Source organism: Daldinia childiae (genome assembly GCF_008694065.1).
Source record: "Daldinia childiae strain JS-1345 chromosome Unknown Scaffold22, whole genome shotgun sequence".
Lineage (NCBI taxonomy): Eukaryota > Fungi > Ascomycota > Sordariomycetes > Xylariales > Hypoxylaceae > Daldinia > Daldinia childiae.
The window spans coordinates 47,176-67,283 of NW_022984663.1; the positions used below are offsets into that span (position 1 = coordinate 47,176).

Here is a 20,108-nt window from a genome sequence, read left to right on the forward strand (position 1 = left end):
ATACTTATAATATGGTCTTGTATTTCCTGACTTGGCGTTTCGTGCAATATATATTGGTGACTTGGACGTGGCTGCTGCATTGATCTATATAAGACCTTGTATGTGTGAGTGTGGGATGTTTGAATACATATCTGCTAGGGGGTCTGTGTGTTGTTCGGTGGGGCGAGGGAGTGCGTTTTACTTTATGTGATATAAACAGGCTCGTCTGATGATATGATATGTCGTGTTAAGACATACCAGTCGGGACTGGAAGGCTAAAGACTACGCAGAGAGGAGATTAATATTGCCTTGCATGAACATATATCCCATACCACATCTCTATACGCCCCATGGGAAGGTAATATTGTAAATGAGTTCACTAAGTTCTTATAAGTTACCTAGGTTGAGAAGTATGTTGTGTGAAATTTACATAATGAGAATGCCAGTTAACACATAGAGGTATAAATATGAGAGATATATCAAATTTAGTATAGCGCTCGCGTATCCAAGATTGGATAGCGGAAATATGTATGCTCCTTCACAAGCTCTAGCTAGTATCGTACTATATGTTAAACTACGATATCTTAGACTCAAGAGACTTAATAGAGTTAGCTGGTGCTGATGTATCTGAACCGAATTAACTGAAAAGGAGTAACTGTGGAAATTTTATATATGATTCTTCGACCAGGCTTTGGTACTACAACACTACAACACTACAACACTTTTTATACTAGTTATAGTTCCATGTAGGTATGCATGTTGAAGTGAAGCGCATACGGTATAACCAACCAACCCCTTTTCCCCATCCAACCCCATATCTTAGATGATTCGCTGGTAACATATATACGAAGTCACCCATATTAACAACAGAAACAACAGGAACTACTCTTCCCAGACATATGCCTGCTCCACAGCCGGCCCAATTTGATTCCTCAGCGCAAATCCATAGTCCCCCGCATTCGGCGTCCGTAACAAGGTATGAATATGGAACTTTGCCGGCTCGGCATTATTCAAGAATACGCCGGAGTGGTGGTCGAACTCGACTAGCACAACCGGGCTCTGGATGCGGTAGTAGAACGGGTCCGCGTCACCAGATCCCCCGATCCACGAGAAATACGTCTCGCCGAAGCGCCCTACGCAATCCTGGATCTTCAGTTCGCGGGATCGAGGAGGTAGGTATAGCAGATACTGAAACAGGATCCCGCGTACAAGGTCCTGCTGTGCGGACAACAGTGTTCCTACGATTATCCCCTCGTACGGCACCACACGGTTATCGCGATACGCGCCGCATAAATGTCGTTGATCGTCATGGTTCCAGCGACCGCGCGGCATTTTCGGATCCTTCATGAGCTCGTATACCGTAGCCCGGTGCTTGTCCTCCGGGCCCAAGCTCTGCATTAATTCCAAACCCAGCCGTTCCTCTTCATGTAATATGCGCGTGCCTTTAAACGGCCCATCATCGATGATATTAGGCTCCGCGCCCGTGAACCACGGGGACACGACGATCTGCGTCTTATATAGAAACACGCTAAGACACAAGTGATGCCCGTAGAACGAGAACCCCCAAGGCCGATCGGTCGCCGGCACCCCGAACAGCACGAAGTTGTAGCTGTGCTCGTTCATGACCTTGGGCGCGTTAACTAACTCCCCTAGGAAATGGTTGATGCGCATAGCTGCGCGCGCTTTCTCGTAGCCTTCGGGGCTAAGAGTAGTCTTTAGAAGAGTGAAGACAGATTCGCGTAGCGAGGGGGTGATTTCGTCGAGACGAATCCCCTTGTCGCTAACGAGGAACTCGGGATTCGACCAAGATCGCCACTCGGGCGAGTCGATGTGCAGGAGCGTGCGAGTGGTCTGCTCGGGGCTCAACTGCGAGATTATGGCGTTGGCATTGGCTGTAATAGCGCTGATGGGTACGCCTTCATCGCGGAGCTGGAAGAGGTTGGGTTGGACGGTGCCTTGTCGTTATTAGTCTTATAGGTATAGCATATCCTACTAACTTTTTATATTCATTTACCCCTTTTTCAACACCCACAAAACATCTCACTCATTTTCCCTCGCCCTTAATTAACCTAGAGTTATCTAGGGAGACTAATATGTGAAGTAAAAAGAAATACATACCATCGCTAGTCACACCTTTGAAAGGCTCCTTGAACAACTTCCGCCAGTGCACGTAAAGTCCATACAGCCATGGCGGCCGGTGATGCTCCAGCAGTTCCTGCGCATGGCCGTATGCGTCATTCTCTGCGATAGCCTGGAACCGCGGAGTGTTTAGGTCTGGTAAATACTGTCGGAAGCTTTCATGCTGAGCGTCATGCGTCGCCTGGGACGCCATCTTCAACGCGCTGGTAAACAGTGAGTCCCCGGTGTAGAACTTTGAGCGGTCCGGACTGTATTTATAAATGCCGTTGGTTTTGTCACTCACCTACCGCGAGGGAAGTTAATAGTGCTAATCTGAGTAGCTAGCTTTGGTCATATATGCCTGGTCGCCTCTCCGTTTCGACTTTGTAATATCCCCATTTATATATTAAATGATTCCAAAATTATATCTAAGAATATCATAAAATATCTCTAGCCGTCGATTATAAATAAAAATAATAATTAGATTCTCGGGGCTACCCGCTACTAGTTAGATAAATCGAACGGTTCGTCGGTTCTCCTTGGTGGATCCTACGCGGGGAAATATATCGGCTCTTCTACAGAAAAGCGACCACGGTTTGCCGGCGTCGTCATCATCTACCTATGTATTCTTTAGCGTCGCCAGTCGTATCACCCCTTGGCTATACAAAGGATATCATAAATTATGTTTGTTAAAGTGGTGAATTCCGCTAGAGCGGTCATCTCTCGTCTTTTCGTCTCGTTATTATCTACTAATACCCCCCCTGGTTCGTACAGATACAAGGTTCTAATTGCTCTTTTTCATGACATCCCCAACTCCAACACGTAATAAGCCTATCGTACCAACGCGATGCAAAGTCCTTACGATATACCGCCTAACCCTTGTTCACCCCGTGCAAAAACACCAATATATGCAACGTATAAAACCTGTCTCCGTGACTATTTTCCAGTTTTCATCGCCTACTTTCTTGTCTCTACAACCGACGCCTTTGCGTGTTGCCAACATTGATCTGCCATAACTAATATCAGGGTCCATAATATTGAACTTGATTGTCTAAGTTGTCCTCATATTGCGGTTTGGTGCTGCGAGGAATGAATTGTAGTTCGTTTGGGTGACATCAACGCTTGCGAGTATCTTTGCCCTTCTTATTCTTGCTCTTCTTCTTATCCTTGGGGAGCTCCAACGCTGTACCTTCCAGCTGTTTACCCATTATAGTAAGCATGTACTCGTCAATATTGCGAATTGTCTCTCCCCAGGCATTAGTCTCAATCTCTTCGATTGGGTTATCTGCATCTGCGGACTCGGAGTATAGCCCAAGATTTGACTTCCCAATGCCCGGTGCAAGTGATCCATCTCGGGTTATGGGAGTGCCCAGTCTGGTACTTGAAGAGCCGGATGCACTTCCAGTCACCGGTTTTTCAGCAAAGTCGGCTTCGTCTTCCTGTATCTCTTTCTCCGCCACATGAGCGGCATCTACGTCTTCGCGGTCTTCAGCCTGCTCGAGGACTCGGCCGACTGTACGTTGATCGCTGTTCTCCACACCGCCGAGAACGCGGTCCATTGCGTCACCGACCACATCAGTCTCGTCTGGGGTGTCGCCAATAACGTCACGCACCGAGAGCTTATTGAAGTAGTCGGTAGTAAAACCACCCTCCTGGATTACGATATCGTCGAGCATTTGCTTCTGGCTCGCTTTGCGAAGAATATTCGCCTCGATGGTGTGCTCACTTACGAGCCGATAGATATGCACGTCTCTCGTCTGACCGATGCGATGACATCGGTCTTGGCATTGCTTGTCCATCGCAGGGTTCCAGTCTTGATCATAGAATATAACAGTATCAGCCCCAGTCAAGTTAATGCCGAGACCACCCGATCGTGTAGATAAGATGAAGCAGAGAATCCGCGTGTCGTGGTTGAAGCGATCTGTTAAAATTTGCCGTTGCTCTACTTTCGTAGCACCATCAAGTCGCAGATATTTATGCCCATGAATGTTGAGGAACTGTTCAAGAATATCAAGCACTTTGGTCATCTGCGTAAATATTAAAGCACGGTGGCCACCAGATTGCAGCTTGCGTAAGAGACGGTCGAGAGCCTGCAATTTTCCGCAATCATATTGTAGAAGCCTCTTATCGGGAAATTGAATGCTGAGCCTCATGCGAGCTTCGTGCCATGGATCAAGCGGTGCTTCTTTCTGCATGAACGGCGAATGACGTACTGGAGCTGACAACTTGAGATTTGTCTCATCGAACACCTCCACGCCGCTGGAACCGAGTACGAATCGGTCAAAATCCCGAGTAACGACAGCTGGTGTGACACAAGCGAACTTAGAGATGATGGTCTTCATGGATGCAGCACGTTGATCGAGCGTAGGTATCATTGATCGTAAGACAAGTGAATCCTCTTCAAACCAACTCATGATCTTCTGTGGGACTTTTGGACGAGGCTTGTGTGGTCGTATGCTGATACCAAGAGTTAAGAAGTCCCTAAGTTGTTTACCATATATTGGACGTTGTTGTCGCCTGAGTGCGTTTAGGTAGACGCAGTGTTGTAATTCTTCGAAACGACCCCATCGCGCCGCGCTCTCTAGGTATACAATGTTAGACTCTACACTAGCAGGATCTAGATTTGTGTAAGCAGCCTGGGCTCGTGCTTTCTGAGCTTCGCGGAGGTCCATTAATGGGCGATGAGCGCTAAGTTGATAAACTCGATCGCACACCGATCTTGATAAACATTCGTGCTGGGCTGGGATAAGATTGAGGAAACTCTTGCTGATAATATTCATAGGCTTTTCTTCTAGTAATTTTCCTCGAACAAGGCTCTCGGTCGCCTCGTAACCGGCTAGGATTGACCTACGTTGTCGGAAGGATGTCATGATTGGACGTTCCACGAAGAGATCTGGATGGTTGCAAACTTTACGTAGTTGCATGAGACAGTTGATAACCGAGATATAGTTACCCGAAGAAAGGGCTTCTCTGGTATCCGTACGGGATAGAAATCCATCGTATAATTCTCGCTGTCTACGTGATAGCCGACAGAATTCGACGTGCTCATATTTGGCTGGCATTTGTTTCTCAACGTCCGCTTTTAGACGTCGTAGAAGATAAGGTCTGAGCACCTTGTGCAGCTTGGCAATGATTGCACGAGCCTCATCGTCCATCTGCTCTCGGCCACTTTCCAAGATCTGGGACTCTGGTTTATGAAACCAGTCTTGGAACTCTGCTAGATCTGCAAACCCACCGACCCCGTTCTCGGATGGCATCAAGAAAAACAGTAGCGACCACAACTCGGTCAAATTGTTCTGCAGCGGTGTGCCTGTGAGTAAGAGCCGTGCTCGAGTATTAAATGTGAGTAGCGTTTGCCAGCGTTTGGACTTGAAGTTTTTGATGTTGTGAGCCTCGTCAAGGATCATATAATGCCATTGTCTGCGCTTGAAGACTTGCTGATCTTGTAGAACAATTTGGTAGGACGTGATGCATACATTCCACATGTCATCCGTCTTCCATCCTTGGCGTTTTCGCTTACGCTCATCAATACTACCATAGTAGGATAAGGTTTTAAACCCAGGACACCACTTCTTGAATTCCATTTCCCAATTCAACATAACACTAGTCGGGACAATGACTAGATGCGGACCCCATACTTCATGGTGACAGGCTAGATGAGCTAAGAGGGCGATGGTTTGAATAGTCTTTCCAAGACCCATCTCATCCGCAAGAATACCATTCGTTTGATTTCTATAGAGACCAGCAAGCCAATCCAAACCATAATGTTGATATTCACGCAACGTTCCTCGAAGCAAGAATGGGACATCTGTTCTCGGTACCTGATACTGGGGCGAACTTGATCTACTGGCACCTGACTTAATGACGGAAGATGCCGTATCGACTTCTGAAAGTTTGGTATCAGACGTCCGGGGTGACTGGCTTCGATCACGGCTGGGAGGATTTGTGATCGCGTCTGTATCCGAAGTCACTTGTGGCTGATCTGACGACGTATTTGCGGCTTCGACACTTGGTACCGCTCCCACACTTGGTTGCACTGCTACGGACAATGTATTCTGATTAGAGTCTTCATTGACCTGTTGAACAGCTTCAATGATTTCCATTTCGACATCTTGTGCCTGCAATGGTTCCGGTACTATAGTAGGAACATTAGGATCGTTAGCTTCGTATGGATTTTCTGGTGGTGCAACCGTAGTAACCGTAGTACTAGGTGGATTCGCTGACGTCTGATCTTGGCTGAGAATAGCGTCCCCGATGACATACCCCTTCCCATTCATGAATGCCACCGAGGTCTTATCTTGCACATCTACGCCCTCTGTTACGGTGTTATCCTTCATGTCCTTTTCAGATGCAACATCCTCGGGGACAATCGTTCCGTTAACAGGTGCTGGCTCTGGGGCGTCTACCATCTCAACATCACGTTGAGATGGCGATTTGCCTGTTACTGTTTCCTGCTTTATCTTCTGTAACTCAGATTTACCAAAGAGAAGGCCTAGTAACCCGGAAGGGCCCTCGTCAGCCCCAGAATCCCCGTCGTCTTCCTCCGATTCAGCATCCTCTTCATCGCTGTCTATATCCCCGTCACTTGATCCTAAATCATCGTCCATATCCACAGACTCATCCGTAGTCTCGCCTTGGTCATCGGGTGCCAAATCCGGGACATTCGCGTATTTCTGTTTCAATTGGTCTTGCGTGAGGCCTTCATTCGAACCATTCGACTTTGCGTCGTCGTCGTCATCATCATCGTCAGAAGACATGTTGTCCTCATCTTCATCCTCGTCTTCGTCTGATGCTTCTTCCGATAGCCCCTCATCAGAACCTAATTCATTATCCTCGCCATCAGCCTCATCGTCTGACTCTTCTAACTCTTCCTCATCTTCATCGGACAGAAGCTCCGAATCAAAATGCGCTCGACGGGCCTGCAACTTGAGCTCTGACATGCTGACAGCTTCATTCAAGGCAGCTTTAACTCGTTTTTGTTCCGCAGCTTCCCATTCTTCCAGGCGGCGCCGATTGACCTCAGCTTTAACATTCTCCCATGTCCCGGTGACGGCCTTAATAACAGCTCTGTAGCGACCAATCCACGCTGCCTTGGCTTCGGCTTCGATTTGCTCTGTCGTCTTGGGCTGTCGACGTATCCACTCGTCCCGACAGGCTTCAGCTAATCGCTTTGCCGTAGCCCTGTGTCTTTGCTGTTCCATTAGCATTAGCTTTCGAAAATTGGCCATTTGCTTGACAAGATGATCCATGTGTGCCCACTGTCGTGGAGGTTCTTCGACAGGTTCCGGGACAAACAACGTAGAACGCTCCTCACTAAGTAATCCGCCAGGCTCCGTTTCAGCCTCGATTCGAATGATGACATTGGCATCTTTCTCAGCTGCCTCTTGCGTGTAAGGATCTCCTTCGTCAACAAGGTCGAGCCAGCCGCCATCTTTGACATCTACAGCTGGCGCACGGTCTACAAAGTCGCGGAAATCGGACGATATTTTGGTACGTGCAATTGTTTGTCCCGGGAAAACGTTGACTTGAGCTGGATGAACAGTAGGGATACTGGGTCCCTTTAACCGTAGCCGGATCTTCGTTGGGCGCAAATTGGGGCTTTCATCATCGGGATAATTGGAGCTGCCGTCGGGAATGTCGACAACGTCTCGGAGAGTTCTAGAACTACGTCGTGTGCGAGCAGATCGCCTCGGCGGTGTCGTCTGGAGGGGCGGAGAAGGGGAGTGTCTTCGAGTTTTTGCCAAAGGTTTGGTGCCGTTCGTCAAAGATTTTCTTGTGTTCGGCTTGGCACTAGGAGTAGGAGCTTTGGATGGAGCACTCTTGCCCGTTGGCGCGTGCTTATGTGAACCATTTACTTGGTTACTAGTTACAGCACGCTTATCTTTGACTGGAGTAGGGGGCTGGTGGCTGTGGAGAGCGCCTCGGGTCATCCTCTTATTACTTGGTGGTTGCAGCTCTAAGGGCACCTGGTTGGTGCGTCCAGACCTGCGTTTGCCATTTTCGGTGAAAGTGGTGGGCCCATCAGCCTCTATCCTCTTCCATGGAGGAGATTCAGGTTTTGGTCGACGGGATGCGCTAAGGGGTGTTGTGTCACGTAGTCGGCGGCGTTTAGAAGGTCTCTCGTCAACATCATCATTCTTAATGGGGGTTTCGACAGCTGCTTTATTCGCATGGGTGCCATTTGCCTCGGCCTTTGTTAGGGACAATTGGTCTCTAGTATTTTTTTCTAATTTTATGTCGAGGCAAGATAGGTTATCTAAAGAGGCAGTAGAATTGTCAGAAATATGTTGGGAAGTTTGGTCGTTTGTACCGTTTAAGTTTGTGGGATTTGTGGTTTCGTATGAAGGCGCAGACTCGGGCGACGCGGTAGCCGTCATAGCTGTCCAGGGGTGTAAGGAGAAAAAGAAGACGCGGGTCTCGACGAAATGGACATTGGATGAGATAAAAATTACGTCGAGAGATAGAGAATTAACGGTAGATTATCATGACGAAGTATAAGCGTGCACAGAGCATTAGAATAATAACTGTGATGGAATTTGTATCAGAATTGGCATTTATCAGCGGTTTGATGATGATTCAAAAATTTCGTCGGGTCTCCGCCTTGCCTTGGATAGGAATAACCCAGCTTGGTCAAAGTTCCTCAACGTAAGAGAAAGAAACGTGATCCGTGCGTAATTCCCCCATCTTCTACGTACGTACATATAGTACATGTATACATGCATTGTATCTAGGTAGGCTCTAGGTACATATGTACATACATCTATGGATGTATAGGTACATGCATAGCCTTAGCGTTAAGGCTAATATTATTACTAAGCCTACATCGTCAGTGGTCACCTTTAAGCTTCAAGCTTCTCAAATACACCAGTAACAAAGTACCCAAGCAAGACATAATTTGATACTATTAAGGTATCGAGCCGATAATCCTTACAGTATGTTGCAATTGACCTCGATTACTATCTCATTATACAGAAATAACTAACATATGCTCTTCAGATGCTTCCTCAGCGAATTGTAAGGGCTTCGGCTCTCCGGTCGGCATCGCTGGCGTCGCTGGCATCGCGAAGATTACCCATCATCCAACAACGCACATTCCTTCCAAAGTCACTTAACGATCGCGCAGTCGTCGACGAGAAGTTCCCAGATAGGCCAGTACTCACAGATGCTGAAGATCCGGGCATGGTCAGTTAGCTTTAGGAATTAATTAGTTATGTTCTCATAAACTAACGCATATAGAATGGTGGCTATATCAACCCCCCGGCCATTAAGCGACAGTTTCGCGATCCATACGGAGACTGGTGGGATAAGCAAGAGCGACGAAACTATGGAGAGCCAGTCCATGAGGATCATGACATTCTCGGCATGTTTTCTCCGTACGAATACACATGGGTCTCCTCTGGAAAAGGATTACTGCAAATTGGCGCATTTATCGCTACCTTCGTCGGAGTATGTTGGATGGTGGGTAGGGTATATCCCGACAAACCGTCTTTCCCCCGGGAATTTGAAGGTGGCCTTGAACGAGAACTAGGCGGTGCTGGTGCTTTAAGGGTAAGTTGATAGTTAATTGGGTTAGTAGATATGGCTATGGTACTGACGATACTTGTAGGCAAGAGCTCCTGGCGACCCAGAACCGTATCAAATTGAAGAGGCGGAAGAAGAGTAAAGACGTTTGTACATATATTAGGGCAGCTTTATGTGGAGATACTAAATATGACCTAGATCATCTTGACAAATGGAATATTAGATGAACATACAAGTTCGTCGAGGCTAGTCATCCTATAGACAGTTGTCTCAACTTCTTTGATTTGCAGGCTATAGCTACTACAAGCTCTAGCAATCCATGCCTTCAGTATCGAGTTGATTATTAGACTACCTAGGTATATGTTTAATATGCAAGGCGTTATCCATTGCACTATAGTTAAGAGTAAGCAAAAGATATAGCTACCTTATTGTATACTTATCTTTTGCATACTTATCTTAAATTACAATTTCCGAGTTTGTCACCTACAAAATCAGCACATACCTCTTGCCTCTAAGTTGGGTACGTATCGATTCTATACCGCACCGGAGCTTACCTGAGCAGATAGAGGTATCGTACCTGCCTGCACCTTCAGTTAGTTCTAAGGGCTCCGTAGCTTCATCATATAGATATTTGATGAACTAGGAACTCGCTATGGGTCATCACTTTACAGGTACATCATCCACATGGAATTTTATCGGTCAGGTACCTTACAACTATCCATCTCTTTTCCAACACTTAGAATATTCAACTGCTACAATTCACATCACCAACAACTAAATACTGCCAAACACAGATTTCATGCTAATGCCTCTCGAAGGTTATCGGCTCTATTCCAAGTTTTGTTCATTGTATCAACCAGATATTCTTTGAGGTTTCTCTACTTCGTCGTTCAGTATCCCCAGTTAGTGAAGATGCGTTTTGAGGATTGGGATGTGCTATTGTTTCCTAGGGATTCCAAAATCCCCATGAAGGAGTTCAAGACTAATTGCCATGTGGTCCACGATAATGGTGAGTACTATTTCCTATCACTGTGCCCCATCAAGACACGTTTAGTCCTCAAGCCACCTTCGATCCCCGGAGTCAAGTAAGATATATCAGCATTCAGTCTCTTTACCGTGGATAAGCTAATTTAGATGTATTCAGAATTTGCATATAGCCATGGATCGTACGGCTTGCCAACCATGACATGTTTCATGCCAGGACTGTCCCCGGGCACCCAATTTAACATCTCGCTTCACTCCTGGAAGACACCCGATATCAGTCAGTTTACCAGAAGCTACAGCAAGCATCCGGAACTAGTCAAGTTCGAGGCACGAGTCTTGATTGATGGTCGTCTAGTCGCGTATGTCCTCAACTCGAACGTCCCAGGGCTAAACAAACACTGACCAAACTATCCCTTAGCTCGTCAGCATTAACCCGCACCGGACCGTGGCCTCAGTTGATCAATCATAGCTTTGGTAAGTAAACCATACTATACGCTACATTTCAGCAACTGATTCCAACTAGAATTCACCAAAAACGGTGACCTAGAAACACTCAGGTTCCCTCCATTCCGCAGCGAAGTTCTCCAGCAAAGCTACTGGAGCCCGGCAGATGAAATTGGAAGGATCAAAATTGTCATTAGCGAGGGTTTCCCAAGGGACTCTCTAAGTGTTCCCATCGAACGAGTCAAGAATGTTGTGGCATTTTCGTTCCAACATGCTCCCCTTGGTAGAGAACCAAATACCCCCTAATATAATAGAGTAAGTCCATACTAATATATAAGCATCACAGATATTCTCGAGAGCTCTGGTATTGCATGGCCGAATCCCGGAATGTGGCGGCGCACTCCTTTCAACCCTACTATGCCTGTTCCGTCACAACGCCACGAGGACGGTCCAGATGCCCATCTCCACTCCCCTCGTCGTCGGACGACGAGTTACATGAAAGGAACATCCAATTCATCTGGGTACAATCCTGGCCCTCCGGGGCTAATACAGGCAAATACCAACGGCTTGCTCAGCTCTATGCCTAATACCCAGGCGCTGTTACAGCGTAACGAAACCGGATCTGGATCTGGATCTGGATCCTCCTGGGCAGATCCTTTCAGTACGCAAAAATCCGAAGCTACTGCTTGCTTTGACTGGGCGAACAGCAATTTCGGGCCCATAGGATTCAACCAGACCACCGACAGCGGCAAGTCTAATTGTAACCATACTTCCACTCGCAGGACTACCGGCATGAGCAAGGCGTCACGTTCTGATATGAGCATGCTTGATTACGGTTTGAACAATTCGAACACTACTCAAGGCATATCGGATCATCAATTCTTAAACCTCTCGACGTCTAATCTTGGAGATGCGGATACGGCCACCAATAATCCCAAAGTGCCATCCAACACGCCAACAACTTTGGCTGGGACAAATTTCATTGATGAGCTTAATATAGACGTGAGCAAGATCGACACGCCCGGAGGTATCTCAGCCCAATATCTCAATAGCCACATTGCCCCTCCACAAAATGACCAAGACGTCAATACAGTGAACGAGGCTGATAAGTGTTCCACTATAGGTACGTCAATGAACGACTTTTTCAACTCTAGCCACGCCAATTTCTCATCCGAGCTCGCAAATTCTCTTACACATTCATTGTTGAATCAACCACATCCGCTTCCAGTTTATGCCGGAAACATTGTACCACCGGCTCCTGAAGTGAAGTCACGCAAGGAGAATCGTCTTCACCAGGACTCCCCAAATGAAAATGTATCAACCATAGACCATGTCGAGATGCGCAAGGTATCGCAGCCATCATTCTGCAGCCTTGGTAAGGAAACCCAGGACAACAGCTCAAACAATTCTCCCCCAAGCCAGGGCACATTCTCGGGAGTGTTTTCTCATCGGTCTACGTCAACAGCTGACTTTGGTAATGACCTCACTAACTGCACCAACATTTTTCAACACTCAAATGCAGACTCGCATATATGTGGCGACGCAGCCCCAGAGATCCGTATCACAGGCTGCCCCGACAAGGGCATCAAGCGCACTCGTCACTTCACATCGGCTGGTGGCAAAGTGATTGATGATACCATCGAGGCACTAACCAACAGCCCCCAAGTCCAAATCGATCTCGACGAGCAGTTCGGGGCGCCAATGTAATCAAAATCCCGCCGAGTGCATTCACAATAACACTCTTATTTTTTGGAAGATCATTGAATATTCATCTGATTATTGGACGCATTGGTAGGGGGTACCTCATCATGGCCCTTTCGTAAACTTGCGTTGTAGCCAATGCATTATAGACTTCTTGTTGGGAGAACGTATCGTTAGCTTACTACCTAGCATGAGAAAAATGGCTACTGGTTTGTTTTTAATACTACCGGTAACCTCGAGTTGGCTTGTAGAATATTCTTGGCCTTGTAAGGGAGTTTGAACCATAGCCCATAGGACGCGGGGTTTTAATGTTATGGTATGGGAAAGAAGAGAAAGTTAGGTGTTTAGTTGAGAAGAGCATAAATAGATTAAGTCAACTTCGCGGGTGCATAACTCGCCGAACAATAAATGGGAATACCGCTTTTACACGAATACCTAAATCTTGGGATTGATCCTATGGGTAAATGAAATCTCTTTCGGTAGAATCGAGAAATTGTATATAAAATTATCACTCGTCTCTATCAACCAATAGTCCGCGGGGCTCCTATCACACCTTTCCAACCCTTCCAACTATGTAGCTGGTAGCCTAGAATACTTAAACCAGGCAGAAGGGCAACACCGCACGTCATTTTAGCTTGCGTACCTCCTAATGTCATATATGTGCCTAAGGCTCATCGGCTGGTGACTTGGTAAGGATGGATTGGCCCTAGCATGGATATACCAGAAGCTAGTAGTTATTACAAAGGTGCATCTATTTATAGATATCCGGGTTGCCGTCAGGTACGTGCCTAATATTCTTCAGCGTCGGCGTTTAATTAAATTAAATCATTGCAATGCCATAATAAGTGCCTCTAACTCAGAGGTTGATAGATAACGAGTTTAAGTAAGGTAAAAAAAAAAAAAAAATTAAGAAAAAGAAATGGATGACGAACCTTTTGAAATTATCCTCTCCGACTCCAACGAGGAGTCGGCACACTTTCGCTTGCAGAATGAGCCCGGCGAGAAGCAGCGAGAGCATATTACGGGCTACGACCGGAAAGATGCGCTTCGGGTGCTTGGCAAACTAGCCGCCGTCGTGCACGGACGGACCTCCGAGGACAACGATACACCGTGCTCGCTCGCCATCTTCGAGTTCGCGGCGCTGGGCCAGAAGCCCGGGCGTCGCTACCGCGAAGTCCAGATCGAAATCATGTTCGCGGCATACGGGACCTCTGGGCGACCTAGAGCCATCCGAGGAGACCTCGCGCGCTGGGACCCGCAGGTCGTAGGCGTGGCGCCACGCGGGGCAAGGAGTCTTTTACGGACGACACGGACAAAAGAACGGAAACATGGGTTTGAAGCTTCGGTTGAGGCAGGGACAAATCCGCTCGCATCGGCTGGAGTTAGTTATACGTACGAGATCAGCGACTCGATTGAGCGCGGGGATAGTATGGTGGTGGAGGGCACCGAGGCGTTTGTTAATCGTGCTGCAGGGAAGCCGAATGCGGCGCGGTTTACGCTACGCGAGAATGCTTCGCAGAAGAGCGGCGTGCCGAAGTATCTGCGCGTTGCGGTGTTGCTGGAGCGGAGGGTAGGTGATGAGGGGTTGTTTCTTGCGACGGTTAATGTGCGGGCTCACGTCTCTGTTTTTGCGGATGCGAAGGAAAGAGTTCGGAGGACCATGGGGAAGATACCGATGGATGATGCGGTGTGTTTTGATCCAAAGATCCCGCCGACGACGGATAAGTACCCTGTTAATAATCTGGCTTCGGTCTCGTTATGCGAGGAGTGCTCTATTGAGAGCGGGTATAATGAGAAGGATGAGGCGGGGGTGGGATCTAGTGGATGATATGGTTGTTAGGACTGATGGGTATAATGATGAATGTAACAGGGAAGAATGAGAAGGACAAGGTTCCCTATTTCCCTACCTAGACAGTTATTAAACATGGCCTTAAATATCGAAATAGTAAGGCATTTCAGCCTATATGAATATCTGGTGAGATTCATTTAATGTACGCATTAACCTCTGAAGGCATTTTATTTGTAACAGAGGCGCTCGTGGTGTTTTGACACACTTCTCTATTTTGCTACTTTCTTTTGTTTATGACTAACGCATATTCGAGGACCGCAGCCCCTTAGCTAAGTTTATCACTCGTCCCGTTCTCGTTCTGTAATCTTCCAGTAAGTTTATCCATCATAACCAGGCTATACAAGTCATAGATTAATTCCTCTCTCCATCTTGTCCATTTCCAACCCCTAGCTCGTCACTTGGTGGTGTATCTAGTTCATGTGAATCTTGATCATACCGCGAAAACACATGATGCTTAGGGTGTGTCTCTTCATAGATCCAGTAGCACTTGAAGCAGAGCCAATACTTAGGGCATGTGCCACAACGATATCCCGTCCCGTATATATCCTGCTAGCAGTCAGTATCGAGTCCAGGTGTGATAAACAATGAACTTATAACTCACACAGAAGCATGAGTCGCAGAGATCATCGTCCACTCGTTCAGCAGCTTCACTAGGTAACTCTTCATCATCGGTATCGCCACCGTCTTCCGGGAAGAAGTCTAGGTATTCTGTCTTTCCGTGATAGATAGCAACGTGGCGGGGAGTCCACCTATCATGAGTTTTGGCTTCTTTATTGGCTCCATGATTTATCAAGGACCTTGCGGCTTGTATCTTATCTTGTCGACAAGTCCAATGGAGTGGAGTCCAGCCATCACGATCCGAGACATTAACTAAGTCAGGGCATTCTTTTAGTATCTTCTCAATCAGGATATACCAGCCGCCGGCTGCAGCGTGGTGAAGAGCATTACGCCCTTGCTTATCTGTGCTCCTGAGTGTGGAACTTTCTGTAGTTAGCGAATCGATTCTTATATCAGTAGGGCATCGCCGTGCTGCGAGATGGAGAGGGAGCCGTCCTAGGTCATCCGCGACATCTCGAGAGACTCCAGGCAGATTTACTATCTTGTTAAAAATTTCATCATCTTCAACCGTACAAGTCGCGTTCAGAGCTGTTCCATAAGTGCCACTCGAGATGGTAGGATCAGCTCCGTGTGTGAGAAGCAAATCCAACATCTTTTCTCGAATGCTTGGTAAACCCCAGTCCATTGCTAGTTGGAGAGGTGTGGTGCGATAGTCGTCTACTTTGTTGAGATCTACAGGTGTTATCTTGTTATCCAATAACTCCCGAACAATATCTAGATTATCATTAATAACGGCCATGCCAATAGCTGAGCCATACGCCACGTCAAACTTTGTGATCATAGAGTTGGGGTCTGCGCCGTACTCTAGAAGAACTAGTATGTTCTCAAGATTTGAAACATACGTCGCCGCGACAAGAGCTTCGTTAATCTCTAAGAGGAAAGCATCCTCACTGACTTGAAGCTTGAGGTGCTCGACATACGCTCTAATTATATTAGGAGAGCATGTATAGGCAAGTCCACCAAGGAAAGAAACCCCAGCTTTGAATATGGGGTATTGAGGTGGTATTTTAATGCTCTCAGGCAACACTGCCTGTGCTCCATGCTCTAGGAGAATTTTGAAGCACTCGTTATCAGCTTCCGCTGCTTGAAATACTAGAATATCAAAATTAGCTAAGAGTCTCGACAGAATGACCCGGAGAAAGTATAGGGGTTAAAAGTCATGTCAGGAGGGTCTATGGCTCCTAGGAGAGATCAGGGTAGGAACATAAATTACAAAGGAGGATTGTAAAAGGGGTTGGAAAGTAATACTAAATCGTACTCACAAGGTGTCCTGCCAGATTTGCTTACTATCTCAAGATCTGCTCCGGCATCTAACAATAACTTTAGACACTCAGCCGCACCTCTCCTAGCGGCATCTTTTAGAGCGGCACAATTATCGTTATCTGTACGATTTATATCTGGAATACGAGCGAGCAAGATTCGAGTCACCCTTGGATACGAGTTCCAACAAGAGAACTGCAGCGGTGTATTGCCGAATTCATCTTGATGATTGATATTTGCGCCAGCCTCTAGTAAGGTATTAACAATCTCGTGGTAACCGTAACGTGCCGCGAATATTAGTGCGAGAGATATCATCTCTTTAGAACTCCGTGGGATGAGCTGCTTCACCGCACGGATCAAGCCCCACGTAGCTGCAAGTCCAATAGGGGGGATCACGTCGTTATCAAGATGATCGACAGGTGTATTTCGTTTGAACAATTCTTCAATCACTCCTTGACTGCCCCAGGCACAAGCATCATGAAGTAATAATCTACCGTCCTCTCGTATTCGGTCAAACTTCGCGCCGTTGTCCAACAAGCAACGAACCATGTCTACATTGCCCATCATTGTAGCTTTAACTAAAGCATCAAGGTCGTCCTCGTCTGTGATATGTATGTTAGCCCCAATGTCGATCATAGATGTTACTAGATCTATATCGCCAGCTATTACTGCGTGCATTAGGGCGGTTCGTCTTCCATAACTATTTGTTTGCGCGTTGATGATTTTCGAGAGATTATCGGCGTCGTCACTGCTGTCCCGGCTGCTGCCCTCTCTATAACCTGGAAACTGGGTTTGAAGAGCTTCAATTAAAGTCGCGGCTGTCTTTTTGTAACGCGGCCCTCTATGATATCGCCTTGCTGTAGTATATAATGGCGTTTGGAACTGTGCGTCTATTGTAAGCAATGCACCACGCTTAATTAGTAGCTTACAGATCGAAGCAAATCCAAGCGTGCTTGCAGTGTATAGCGCAGTTATACCGTTAGATATCGGGAGGTTGACATCTGCGCCCGCGTCGAGTAGCAGGCGTACCATGTCTATGAGACCGAGTTGACAGGCAACATGAAGTGGACTAGAAACCTTGTCCGGAAATTCTGTCTTGCCACCTGCGTCTACATCAGCGCCGGCGTCTATAAGTAGCTGGACCATCTCCTTATTGCCAGTTGAGGCGGCCGTATCTAGGAGTGTAATAACATTCGAGCCAGCTCGGAAAGCCCCGATAGGAGTTGCCTGGTAGTCTAGCAATATTTTCACAATATCAACGAAGCCCCAGCTAATTGCGTAGCTCAACGCATCGCATGATACTTCTCTAAGGTTGACCTGGTCCTCAATCTTTCCGAGTAAGTCAAGTAGGAGGGGTGGGTTGTTGTGCAGAACAATGGACATAAGTAGAGGGGATATCTCATTGAGTGTAGGTTCTTTCTGATGCTGGAGAAGTGCTTCTATAACTTGGGGGTATAGAGTGACTTCTCCATGAATACCTAACTTGAAGAAGTTTTCATAAGCCCAACGACCGACAGCATCTTCTGCTGAAGAGACGGGAAAATGTATCAGATCGAGGCATATCTTGCTCGGCTGGCGGTCAACTAATTGCAATGTCATTTCAAAAGCATCCATCTCACTCATATTGAGCGCCCTTCTCAGGTCGGGTGGCATGGGTTCCTGAGGTATTTTATAGATTTGATCGAATGGCCATCTACTATAAAATCTCAAGGTGAGCAATTCCTGCAGACGATTTGAATTTGTTATCCAAGGCTCCGACCTTGGGCTCGCAGCTGCGTCACCTTGTGGGGAGAGGTAATGCTCACACCAGTACATGGAAGCATAGGATGATAACCAGAAAATCCGATCATCCAGAAGAGCATCCCGTATATTCCCTGGACAGGATCTGGCGCGGCGTTCCAATTGGATAATTGCTTTCAGTGGTGACGTGTCCGAGATACCAAAACGCTCTACGAGGAGGCAAAGATAGTGGTAACAAGCAAGTGCAATTTCCGAGTGGTAATCCTCGAGATAATACCAGTCGTCTGGGTTCCGGCGCAGAAATGACTTCAGTTCATCATGAGCCACATATAACTTTCCCGAGTGAATTCGTACGATTCCTGGAAGTAATTCCCGAATATAGGCTGCCGTTCCAGGTGCAGTGCTCTTTTGGAGTTGCTCGAGACTTTCGCAGTCGGCTACGGCTATAGCAGTTGTGAGTTCGCCTATGGACATAGGCCTCATTGAAAAGCATATAAAACCGAGGGCTTTACGTGCCCAGGCTCGACAGCTGTGGGGGACTTGGTCGAATATTACGCTGAATGCCATTTCAATTGAGGTAAAATCATCCGCGAGGCGAGCTAGGGCACCCGGGATGGGAATGTGAGTGAACTGCAACGCGTCTAACAAGAGATCCATTAACTGGTGACTCGACCCACGCTCATGCAATAACTGAGATATTTTCTCTTTGATGTCTGATATTCGAGGTTTGATGCTTACAATCAAATCTAATTGCGATTGATGATCTTTCTCGATATATTCTCTCAGGATATCATGATCCAGAACGACTCGCGAAAATATTTTTGACGGTGAGAGATCAATTCTAGACGTCGAGCTACCGACAATGATTACTTTCCGCAAACCGTCGTCTAGTTGATCAAAGAATCGCAGATGTTCTATGATTTTGAGGAGGAGTGTCTTTTCCGCTGAAGTGCCTGTTGTGTGAATGATCCAAAAAGAAGGGTTTTCTGAGCGGAGGAAGGCTAGCCTTAAGCATTCCCAAAGTGCTGGGATTCTAAGCTCGAAGTTCGGGTTATACAATGCATATATGATCTCCTCGGAGGTTTTATTCATTTGATGGTATAGTCTGGGGCATTGTTTCAGTATCTGGACAAGGTAGCTTGATAAAAGTCCTGTCTCGGTTAAGGAAGAGGGTTCAGTGGAAGTAAGCGAGGAGCAAGCGATGATAGCACCAGGATATTCTGGTATGGATCGTCGGATTGCGTCACTGAAAGAAGACAAAAAATATTTTCCATCAACATCTGCTTGAATTTCTAGTGAAATAAGGTCTGCTCGGTCGTCGTACAAGGGGGATTTTAACGCCTTCGATCGGATAATGAAATCTGCAAGGCTATCGAGACGTCCTAGTGTTTCGAAGTTCATCTCAATTCCGTCTGACTGGATCGACAACCACTGGATAAGCTCACGATAGCCTTCAGAGACATCTAAGCTTGTGTCAGTGACTACGAGGTGGCCAATAAAGCAAAAAAGAAAAAAAATCCCTACATGTCTGAGCGTCTGACATACGCTCTATAATATAGTCTTCCGCAGGAGATTCTTTCACAATGCAAGTGAGTTCGTAATGCGTTACGTTGCATCTGATGTTCGTAATATTGAAGCCTTGGAGCTCTGCGCAAGATTTGTGGACTGTCTAAATTGCGGGTTTAGCGATAATCACATAATACAGCTACTACAGGGAAGGTATTTGACTTACCAGGACCTCAGAACTAGGCTCGAGAAAATCTTGGACGTAATTTAGAATCCTGAATTTGCCCGAGATCTTATTAAAATCCAGATGGAGCTTCTCTAGATAGAGCGATAACTGGCGGATACGATCCGGAAACCAAGGGCCCCATAACCCTCGATAGGTATCTTC

General features: G+C 46.8%; 5 protein-coding genes across 5 annotated transcripts; 3 read left to right on the top strand and 2 right to left on the bottom strand.

Annotated features, from left to right (window-relative positions):
* Positions 1-861: 861 nt before the first annotated feature.
* On the bottom strand, positions 862-2,311 carry GL218_09457 (uncharacterized protein; the record flags this gene model as incomplete). The annotated part of the gene is made up of 2 exons (XM_033586293.1): positions 862-1,934; positions 2,098-2,311. 2 exons carry the CDS (start codon positions 2,309-2,311, stop codon positions 862-864), a joined length of 1,287 nt encoding a protein of 428 aa, XP_033437679.1.
* Positions 2,312-3,212: 901 nt separating this feature from the next.
* On the bottom strand, positions 3,213-8,474 carry GL218_09458 (Helicase SWR1; the record flags this gene model as incomplete). Its single annotated transcript, XM_033586294.1, has 1 exon — positions 3,213-8,474. The coding sequence occupies one exon, from the start codon at positions 8,472-8,474 to the stop codon at positions 3,213-3,215; it is 5,262 nt and encodes a 1,753-aa protein (XP_033437684.1).
* A 619-nt stretch (positions 8,475-9,093) lies between these two features.
* On the top strand, positions 9,094-9,760 carry GL218_09459 (uncharacterized protein; the record flags this gene model as incomplete). Its single annotated transcript, XM_033586295.1, has 3 exons — positions 9,094-9,279; positions 9,334-9,645; positions 9,704-9,760. The coding sequence occupies 3 exons, from the start codon at positions 9,094-9,096 to the stop codon at positions 9,758-9,760; spliced, it is 555 nt and encodes a 184-aa protein (XP_033437685.1).
* Positions 9,761-10,530: 770 nt separating this feature from the next.
* On the top strand, positions 10,531-12,753 carry GL218_09460 (NADH dehydrogenase (ubiquinone)-like protein; the record flags this gene model as incomplete). The annotated part of the gene is made up of 5 exons (XM_033586296.1): positions 10,531-10,627; positions 10,763-10,961; positions 11,021-11,076; positions 11,126-11,329; positions 11,393-12,753. 5 exons carry the CDS (start codon positions 10,531-10,533, stop codon positions 12,751-12,753), a joined length of 1,917 nt encoding a protein of 638 aa, XP_033437695.1.
* A 913-nt stretch (positions 12,754-13,666) lies between these two features.
* On the top strand, positions 13,667-14,575 carry GL218_09461 (uncharacterized protein; the record flags this gene model as incomplete). Its single annotated transcript, XM_033586297.1, has 1 exon — positions 13,667-14,575. The coding sequence occupies one exon, from the start codon at positions 13,667-13,669 to the stop codon at positions 14,573-14,575; it is 909 nt and encodes a 302-aa protein (XP_033437694.1).
* Positions 14,576-20,108: the final 5,533 nt, after the last annotated feature.